This window comes from Eucalyptus grandis, chromosome 8 (assembly GCF_016545825.1).
Source record: "Eucalyptus grandis isolate ANBG69807.140 chromosome 8, ASM1654582v1, whole genome shotgun sequence".
Lineage (NCBI taxonomy): Eukaryota > Viridiplantae > Streptophyta > Magnoliopsida > Myrtales > Myrtaceae > Eucalyptus > Eucalyptus grandis.
The window spans coordinates 47,384,387-47,395,061 of NC_052619.1; the positions used below are offsets into that span (position 1 = coordinate 47,384,387).

Below are 10,675 nucleotides of genomic sequence, written 5' to 3' on the forward strand. Positions count from 1 at the left end.
GCGATGCTGCATTGTAGTTCATAATCGATTTGTCGATCCCTATTGTTTGTGCATTGTAATTGATCATTTTGATGGCTCTGACAGCCCGGTGAGTGTTGATTTCATAGCGCATGCCGTTCGTGTCCTCCTCTCTACAACTATTTTCTTAGCATTACTTGGATCGAGCAATTGGACGTGTGCTCGTGAGTTTATGCGGATGCAGCCTATCGGCTATTTTCATCGGATGAGGACCAGTTTATTTTTTGCTTGTGGTAGAGCTAGATGAGAATTGGACACTGTTGAGATGACATTCAATCTGCAAAGCCATCCTGATTTTTCTATGCTCCTGCTTCAGGTCAGGAGTATTTGTAAATGTTTCGACAATGAGAGGTTGTTGATTGCAATACTGAAGTTGCTGTAATTTAACTTCCAGGAAAGGATGGTGGATTTGCCTTAAGAGGTAATGCCAGCTTGGACTTGTAAAACAATTTACCTACTTGTTAAAGTCAGTGCATGATCGCTGCGAAATGTTCATGGCCTGAAATTGGTAGCAATTTGTGTGCAGTTCAAGAAATAACAACTTTCTTTTTGATTTTTTTTTCTTTTAATTCCTTCCGCCCTTTGTTTCTACTATGAGGTGCAAAAACGTGGTAGCAATGGTCACAACCATCTTTTACTGGCAGGCTTTGTAAGTTTGTGATAATCGCTTGAAAGATAATTCTATTGAGTGCTCTGCTGCATGATTCTTTCTGGGGCTTTGTAAGTTTGTGATAATCGCTTGAAAGATAGTTTGTCATGGATATGATTGAACCAAACATCCAATCTTGGCTACACTTTGGCTGAAAATTTTGTTGTTGTTTATGCTTGAGTTTGGTCCACAAGTCCTCTTCAAGAGTTGCCGAATAGTGTCATGTCAAGAAAATTGCGAAACCCAACCGGCCATGTTCTTCTTATTTCTCATTTTATTCTTTTGTTCATTGTCAAGGTTTATGAAATGGAATAAATAAAACCTAACATATGATATTCAAGTATTTGCTTTGGCATTTTTTTTTTCTAGTACTAGCTAGTGCTAAGTTTTGGTGAATGGTCATTTAACTAGGTAATAGATGGCTTTCCTTGGTTTTGGCATTAGGGTCGAAAGGAAGGAGAATGACTTGTGGCCAATGAGCATGCATTCTAGGCATTTTTTGGTTAGATATCTTTGATGAAGATTACCTTAGGGCAAGTTTCATACTTTTGCAGCTATACTTTGATTTATCCCATGTCACTCAACTTTTTGGTATTGTCTCAGTATTTTGACTCTAATTTTCACTAAAGCCACAAACAGAGATCTAATGTGCAAATTCACTTGAAAAAGATACATGTGGGCATCTTTGTGGAGATTCATGCATAGAAAATATATGTCACATCTATGTAATTAGCTAGTTACCATATTATTAAAATAATTGCTCATACAATAGATTAGATTTTCATCTGTGATTTTGATGTCTAGTCAAGAGAGTGGGAATGGTTTTTTTGCTTATAATATATGGTTGCTTGTAAAATTTTATATGAGGATTATTCTCTTTTTGCTTGATGTGATATCGACATCAAAGTCTACGTGCTTGAACTGGTACACCAATTGATATGGCTCATTTGATGCTCAAGTAGTTAAGGTTAAATGGCTTCCCGCAAAGAGGTTTGTATGGCAAAGTGGACTGAGCCTTTGACCAATGAGCTTGTAAGCTTGTTGGTACAGAGGTAACAAAGGGAAATCGCACCACTTCTACCTTCAACAAAACATGATGGAATAACATACATGCCAAATTCAATAGCCGGATGGGACTCAACTTTAGTGTAATTCAGTTGAAGAACAGGTCAACAAACCGAAGAAACATTATAGTAGTTTCAAGAAACTTTTGTCACAATCTGGATTTGGATAGGATAATATAAACAATAAGGTTGTTGTGGATGATCAAAGTGTGTGGAGTCTCACATCAAGGTATCAATTTACCAATGTCATTTTGTTCATATTGTATTGCAAGCTTTGATTATATTACGACATTTGTCATTATTGTATAAATTACAGAATAATAGCGAATGGGCTAAATTCAGAAATGAAGGGTTTCCTCGATCCCGATTTATGTATCGTGTTTGGTGATACATATGCTATCGGGAACTATGCATCAGAAATGCAAGAAGTGGTAGGATATGCTGAAGAAGTGGTAGTGTCCTCTAAGAGAGATGACAATGGTGGTGACAATGGTGATGGTGGTAGTGGTTATGCAAGAGGTGATCCGTGAGGAATTTGATGAACAAATGTATTGATGATGAGGCCTTCATACCTGATATGATTACTACCTCAAATCTTAAGAAACACAAGCATGATAGGACTCCAAATTTTAAGAGGAGGAGGAAGAGTACCAGATATGATGTTAGTGACACCTGCAAAGCCATTCAAGAAATGATTAAAATCAGGACGGCTCAATCAACAAGTGGCTCTTTGACCTCAGATGCCCCATCAACTGTAGACCCCTACTCCACAGCAGCTGTGGTTGCCGTCTTAAATAGTATGCCTGATTTGGAGCAGAATATTTACAACAAAGCTGTGAACTAATTATGTTTTCATACCAGTTGGAGAGAGGCTTTTATCACAATGCTACCTGAAAGGAGACGTGGATTTCTTGAATCTCTTTAAACAGATGTTTAGTAGTATGCTATGGATTTATATATTTTGTTTTATTTCACTCTATGACTTATGTATTTGAGATACTTTGGTCTTTTTATGATGCAATTATGAAAACTTTGTGACTATTGTTGATTATTATTAGATTCCTTACTTACATATTGTGTTTATCCTTTCTTTCTTTTTTTTTTGCATGTGAAGGCATAAGTAATATGGAGGGGGGTGAAAGTAGCATGTGTAGTGATCAAGTAGCAACAGGTGAATCGGTTGAAGTAATCTTTAATGATTTTGATATCGATATTATGATGGCATGGTTGAGCATGGTTGCGGTAGATATGTCTTTGCATTTGAGAGAACCTATTAGGGATAGCATATTGTTAAGACCCGAATGGATGATGGAGGTTCTTCAAGGACATTCAGATAGAATATATGAATCTTTTAGAATGGAGAGACACGTTTTTCTCAATTTTTGTGGTTTGATGAAGGCAAGAGGTTGGCTGGAAGATAGTTGATATATAAAGGTAGATGAACAAATTGGGATATTCTTATTTATGATTTGTCACAAGAACTCGAATAGAACTTTATGCGAGAGATTCCAACGTTCGGGACAAACTATTAGCAAATACTTCACTATAGTGTTGCTAGCAGTTCTCAAACTTGCAAAAGAGATTATCGTATCGCCTTCCTTTGATGTGGTCCCAAATGAGATTCTTATGGATCCCAACCATAAACTTTATTTCAAGGTAAGATTTTCATACATTCATTTACAATATCGGTTTCATTTTGTTGCTAATCTTATATAACACTAGTCTTTGATAAAACGACAGGATTGTGTGGGCGCTATTGATGGTACTCATGTTCATGCTTCTATACCTTTGTCGAAGCAAATCCCATTTAGAGGCAGAAAAGGAGGTACCACTCAAAATGTGATGTGTGTATGTTCGTTTGATATGAAATTCACTTTTGTGTATGCTGGTTGGGAAGGATTTGCCAACGATTGCCGGGTGTTATCAGCAGTACTCGAGACTCCTCGCTTGGAATTTCCTTGACCTCCACTAGGTATTTTTACTTGTTCTAGAATTATCAATTTTCTTTAAGATTGTATTGTATTTACAAATCACTACTAATATATGAATATTTTGTTATAGGCAAATACTATGTTGTAGATTCTGGTTATGCATCAATTCCGGATTCTTAACTCCTTTTAGACGCGAACGGTATCATCTAAATGATTATAGGGGTAGAGCAAGACAACCAAGAACAGCAAGAGAGTTGTTCAACTATAGGCATTCTTCACTAAGGAATGTCATTGAGAGATCATTTGCGGCATTAAAGAATTGTTTCTTTATTTTGAAACACATGCCTGCATTTGCAATTCCGAAAGCAAGCACATGTTGTAATTGCATGTTGTGCTATCCATAACTACATTCGTGATCAAGACAGGAGGGATAGAAACTTTTCCTTATATGGAGATCCAGAGTACTCATGTGAACCTGTACAAGATGAGGTTGTAGGTGATACATTGACCGAGGAGGAAATTGAGATGAATATGCTTAAAAATAATATTGCCAATAAGATGGCAAGGGATCATAATATGCCGGAGATTCCATGAAATCGTGTATTTAATTTTTGTAATGTATTTCTATTATTTTGTATTTGGGGATTTACAATCTTTGCTTTTGTATTGTGATAATGTATTTGATGATTCCTATCTCAATTCTTGTAATGTGATGTTCTACTTGATGATTTCCCTTATTTGTAATGGTCCTTGTTACACTTCATAAAATTCACTAATTTTGTAAAATTTGCCGCAAATTACCCAATACAATTACCCAATACACTTGTTAGTGTTTCTTTCTAAAAACGATTGCTCGATATCGTAAACCGTGACGGCGATCAACGTGACACACTAGCATGAAGGGGATTAGAATATGGTTGCCTGCCTTCATTCTAAATGAATTTTGGGAACCTTCTATCATGCTCAAGAGTAATGCATATTGATCTCTTTTTTCTATTGTATGGAGACTATTGATAAGTATATATTGTTTGACCGTAATTACCTATCTACGTGGATGCTAAAGAATTTTCTGTGAAAATTTAGAAAATTTGATATAGCATCTCTTACTTTGTATTTTTTTTTTTTTTTTTTTTGCAAAAAGGGAGACTTTACTTTTAAAAAAAAAAAAGTCAATACTTTGTATTTGGGTCAATGATTTCATAAGCATATGAAATTTGTAAGAATGTACATTTCATTTGCTCCAAAAAAAAAAAGAAAAATTTGTTTTAAGAAATAGAAATTTTATTCAGTTATCAAACGAATTTCTATTTCAAATGTAAATTTTGTATCGTTATCAAACAGATTTTTTTCTTCAGAAACTTGTCCAGAAATAGAAATAAAAAATTCATTTCTGTTCCAGAAATTATTTCTGGAACATAAATGTTGTCATGCGCCTTAGGGGCCTGTAGGATCCACAGGAATCCAGAACTTGGTAGAATTGCAGCTGAAAACTTATTTCAACTTGATCCAAAAGACTCCGGCAATTTCGTGGTTCTTTCAAATTCATTGGCAGCTGCTGGAAGGTAATCTTATCATTTTAAATAATGGTGGAACAACTGTTCTATTTTTATTCCTTAGAAAGTGTTCTATAATTATTTTTAAACTCTCATGTGCATGTTCATGTATAAAGCAGACAGAATCACGGGCTGTTGCTATGAAGATTTCTTTCTTTTTCTCGTATGGAAATGCTTCAGGATAAGTGGCAAACTGTGGAGTTTTGCCTAGTGAAGATTTAGAATCCTACTGGCTATGTTCACACTTTGTTTTATATGTATTTCTGCTTGAGGTTTTGATGGAGATATCGGAAGATGTTAACTTTCCCTCTGTGTGATATCTGTGGGGGCACACTTTATTTCATCAGAACCGCTTTCTTGTTTGTGCTTCCTACTTCACCATTTCTACACCCTAAAGGAACGTTTTGATATGTTAACTAATGGCCCTCCAATGTTATCGAATAATGCAGATGGGAGGAAGCCACCAATGTGAGGAAGGAGATAAAGGACATAGGCCTGAAAAAGGGTACTGGCTGCAGCTGGATTGCTGTGAAGAATGAAGTCCATATTTTCCAAGCGAAGGATACTTTTCATGAAAGGAACTCCGAGATTCACGCGACTTTGTTGGAGCTAAAGAGGGATATGGAAGAGGCTGGCTACATAGCCGACCCGACCTACGCGCTGTATGACTTGGAGGAGGAGTAGAAAGTCTCAGAAGTGTGGCTGCACAGCGAGAAGATTGCCCTGGCCTTTGGCCTCATTTCTATCCCCCCAGCAGTTCCAATTAGGATCACGAAGAACCTTAGAATGTGCGGAGACTGTCATAGCGCCTTTAAATTAAATTACTGGGAGGGAACTCATTGTGAGAGACAATGCCCGGTTTCACCAGTTCCTAGCCGGCCGCTGTTCTTGTAAAGATTTTTGGTAATCATTGTTGGAAAAATATGGCTTCGTATTGGGTAAAACAATGAAGTCGGATCGTTAGAGTACTCAAGTCAGACTTTGAGGCGTGATATCACTTTCTTTAAGGATTTATTTGCCCCACAACGTTGCTAATGGTCACCGGCAAATTTCCTCCAGGATACAACAAAGTCTCAAATGAGAATACTAGATAGCAATTCTAGTATTTCTCCAGAGTCTCTCATGAGAAACAATTAGAAACAATGGCTGTAGTTTCTCTTGAAAGAAAACGAAAAAATGGAAGAAGATGTTGGTTTGATCTCAAACAAATGTACTTATATTTGTCTTTCGAATAAAGGCAACTTTTCAAAAGGTTGCAAAAACAACAAAGACAACCTTTCGTGAACAAGACGTTTCAAAGGTTATGTCGAAAAGATATAAAAATTCGGAATTAAATAAATAATAAATAAAAATAAACGTAACTTTTCGCGAACAGTCACACTGTTTCAACAAGATTTATAGTTAATTTTTATAGAAATAAACTGAATTTTCTCAATAAATAAAATAATGATTATTGGTTAATGCCAAATCTCGTCCACGTGCGCACTCACATCTTTTTGATGTGAGACAATGCATCTCTTCATTTGTTTTATAAACAAATTACCAACAATCATCATTCTTTCTTAACAATTCCTGGATCAAGTTTATTGAATGTGGTCATCTAAGAGAGAAGATTCCAAAGCTGTACTCTCCTTCCAGTTTTTTCTTGGATATATCTCTGCCGAAGAAAACTTTCAGCCTGATTTCTCAAGAAAGAAACCTTTGAGATATGCGTACCTGGTGAGAATCTAAGCCATTCGCTTTTCGGCAGTTTTATTCTTCATCTCCATAGTGGGATTATTTTAGCATTGGACAGTCTGGATCTCTCGCACGACAGCTGATATAGAGTTCGCCATGATCTTCTGCCCAGCAACCACTTGAACTTTTGCTGAAATTCGTTGACTCGAGGTCTCAAGCAAGTTCAGCTTTCTTGGATTGAAGCTGTGCAATTTGTTCATCTATTTCTTGCACAAGAGATGACTTGGAATTTATCTGAGATTGCGATTCTCCTGCTCTCTTCTTCAGCTCATTGAACTCTCTTCTGATGGAAGAAACCTTGTCCTTCATGGCCTGGAGATCTCCAAAAAAATTGGTGGCCTTCTCAGCAATTCCCTTAGTGTGCAGAAAAACCTCGCCTGCTCTGGAAAATTTCTTTGAGTGACTTCAACTTAAGCAATTGATCGACAGTCAAGATGGGATCGGCTGCAAGCTTCTCTACCTAAAAAAGTAATTACCTCTAGGCACCCTGGGGGCAATAAACATGAGAAATTCAGGGCAAGAATGGAAGAAAGTTTCTTTCACATTTCCTCTACCATATTACAGCCTACATAAGTGAAAGGAGTCTGCACCCAAGCTTCATGATTGTGCTGAGAAAGAATATGTTCCAAAGACTTTAGACAGTCATCAATATCTTCTTCACACAATTGAGCATGAAGTTCCTGGACATTTCGCACATCTTGTGCCTCAAAATCCTTGGATGAATAGCAACTAGAACTAATACTTTAGTCAAAAGCAATGTCCTCAAGATCAATGTGCTGCTCAAAGCCACATTTCCATCGGGGAACACAAGTCAATTACAGTCTCGTCAATTTTAGCACTGGCTTGAGCTTGTATATTGTAAGATTGTTGTGTGTGCCTCGGGAAGGCTTGTGCCTATACCCTAGGTAAAATTTATTCTGTTTATGCGTCACTTGTGGTTTTATAATCTTCTTGTTCTTTCACATGTCTGCGATCTCCTCATCATTTTCAAGTCTTTGCATAAAGGTCTCATTTTGACTGGTCTTCATATATTTTCGACTTTATGTTGGTGTTTTAGATTTTTTTCTACAGGGAAACAAGTGCTCAGGTTCTGAACTTGTTCCTCACATTGGATTTGTCGGGATTTTTGTTTATTGTTACCATTCTTGACATTCTGAACTTGAATAATGTTCCTCTTACTGGTGATTATCTTGCTAAAGTTTCAATCTTTCCGCTGAACCAGTGAATGGGGTTTCTGTCTCTTGCCTTTTGAAAGCCTGTTTTAACAAAATACCTGAGGGGAAAAGGATATTTTGATGATAGGAGCTAGTTATGTGATTGGGTATTGAATTTTAGCATTATGCTTGTTGCGTTTTATGTCGTTCTAAGATGGCTTTTTCTTTTTCTTTTTCTTTTTTGCTAGGTCATTGTGCCGCTAGCTCGTGAGCATTATGAAGAAGGGCAAGCAAATAATGGGAAATGAAGTTCCAGGTGAGAAGGCAGTGAAGATGAACAATCTATGCCTATACCCTATCAAACCTGTTCATTCGGGTGAAGGTTTACCTTATGCTTAGTAGGTTGGCCGAATCTTGGCGATACTTGGTATTGGTGGCACGGCAATAGGACCTATCATTTTGGATTTTATCAAGACAGGTTCTTATATCTTCCAAGCCATCTCCGTGTCAGGGGCCTTAATTGCAGGCAAGTCTTTGGTTAAACGCTATCTCTTTGCAGTTTCCAAACTCAGATGTCAATCAGATCTTTGCTTCTTTTAGCCGGATGGTTCCCTCTACGGGGCATCACTAGACGAAGGCGAGGATTAAGTATTAAATAGCTTTCGTTATCTTGTTATTGACCCATCATTCAATTCGGAAGTCCGGGGTCTACTATGGTCATAACATTTGAATAAGCTCTAGTTTGGGATTGCATGATCTGTTCATCTCTTTGGTCAGTTATGGCTTTTGACATTGATTTAAAAAATAAATTGGTTACGAAGTTGGATCTTTATTTGATAGAAGATGCTACAAGAAAAAGGAAAATTTTAGACGAGCCCAAAGGAGCATAAAAAGTTCAGAAATGCCCAGATCTATCAGATAAAATTTTAGTAATATTTATCACAAAGGAGAAGGATGAGCCCTGCTCTAGGTTAGAAGACAATAAGTTGACAAACTACAAGCTACAATCTTCATGTTTACATTTTGCTATCAGCATCGAGAACAACCAAATATGTGGAGTTTCAGAATACTCCAACGACCCTGCTATTTCTATTAAGGGAATTTGGGTCAAGTAAGAATTCCAGCATTTCTTCTAGTGGGGAAGTGCTTTAAAACGAAAGTTTCAGATTTGTTTTCCCATGCCACCTGTAATCTAGGGAACTGCTAGTAAATATCACTGTGGCTCAGAAAATTTAAGGACTCGATATACTGTCTTTTCCAGATCAATTTCCAGAGAAACCCCTTTTTGTTCATTTGCCACTTTTGATGGAAAACCCGTTTATGTACAGATCTCCAGTTGAGACTAGCAAAATTTAATTTCAACTTCTTGGTTGTCCTGATGTTTAGAAAAGTCCTGGCATTTTGTTCTTATGTAGTTATTTTTGGATCACCCTGACATGCAGATGTGTATCCAGATTTCTTTCCACAGGTAACACAGGATGAAATTGCATATAAAAAGCCCCCTATAATTCCAGGAGGATGAAAAAAGCGAGACCAGCTATGTCACAAGTCTTCCTTGGGTGCAGAACGCGGCAATCTTACAAAATACTAGCTCAAGCCAGTGCTAGAAATGACGAATCTGTAATTGACTTGTGATCCCTAATGGATGATAGTACAAGCGAAGTGGATATTCAATTGTGGCTTTGAGCTGCAAATTGATTTTGAGGATGTTTTTGACTAAAGTATTGTTTCTACCTGCTATGTATCCGAGGATTTTGAGGCACAAGATGTGCAAAATGTACAGGAACTTCATGCTTAACTTTGTGAAGAAAATGTTGATGACTGTCTAGAAGTCTTTGGAACACATTCTTCCTCAGCACAATGATGAAGCTCAGGTGCGGACTCGTTTCACTTACGTAGGTTATGATATGGCGGAGGAAATGTCTGCTCATTGCAATAAGCTTTCTTTGATTCTTGCCCAGGATTTCTCATGCTTGGTGTCCTCAAAGTACTTGAAAGAGATTAGAATTCAGTAGAGAAGCTTGCGACCGATCTCATGTTGACTGTTGATCAATTGCTTAAGTTCAAGTCGGTTAAAGAAATATCCAAAGCAGTTGAGGTTTTTCTATGCACTAAGGGACTTCGAGAGGAAGAGAATTGCAGTCTTAGATGGATTCTAAGTCATTTCTCGTGCGAGAAATAGATGAACAAATTGCACAGCTTTAATTTAGGAAAGCTGAACTTGCTCATGACCTCAAGTCGACGAAGTTGTTGAGCAGAAAATCATGGCAAACTTTATATCAGCTGTTGTGCGAGAGATCCAAACCACCAATGCTGAAATCTCACATGGGAGATGAAGAAGATAAAACATATATTTATATATTAGAACTTTGTTTAAAGTGCTTTTATTTCAATGTTCAAGATTACCCCGAAGGCATTTGTTGAGGGTCATTCTTCACGCTTTGGAATAACATGTCAAAATTTAAATACGTTCTTTTTTAATTTTCAAGACTTGCAAATGTGCTTATTAACTTAATTTTGTAGTCTAAGCTAATGACTCGTGCGACACTTGTTAACAAGATTTTCTTTA

General features: G+C 37.1%; 1 protein-coding gene across 1 annotated transcript; it reads left to right on the forward strand.

The window, feature by feature from the left end:
* The first annotated feature begins 2,075 nt into the window (after positions 1 to 2,075).
* Positions 2,076 to 6,023, forward strand: LOC104429300 (pentatricopeptide repeat-containing protein At4g14850-like). Its single transcript, XM_039300044.1, has 3 exons — positions 2,076 to 2,250; positions 5,101 to 5,224; positions 5,665 to 6,023. Exons 1-3 carry the CDS (start codon positions 2,076 to 2,078, stop codon positions 5,897 to 5,899), a joined length of 534 nt encoding a protein of 177 aa, XP_039155978.1. The 3' UTR covers positions 5,900 to 6,023.
* Positions 6,024 to 10,675: the final 4,652 nt, after the last annotated feature.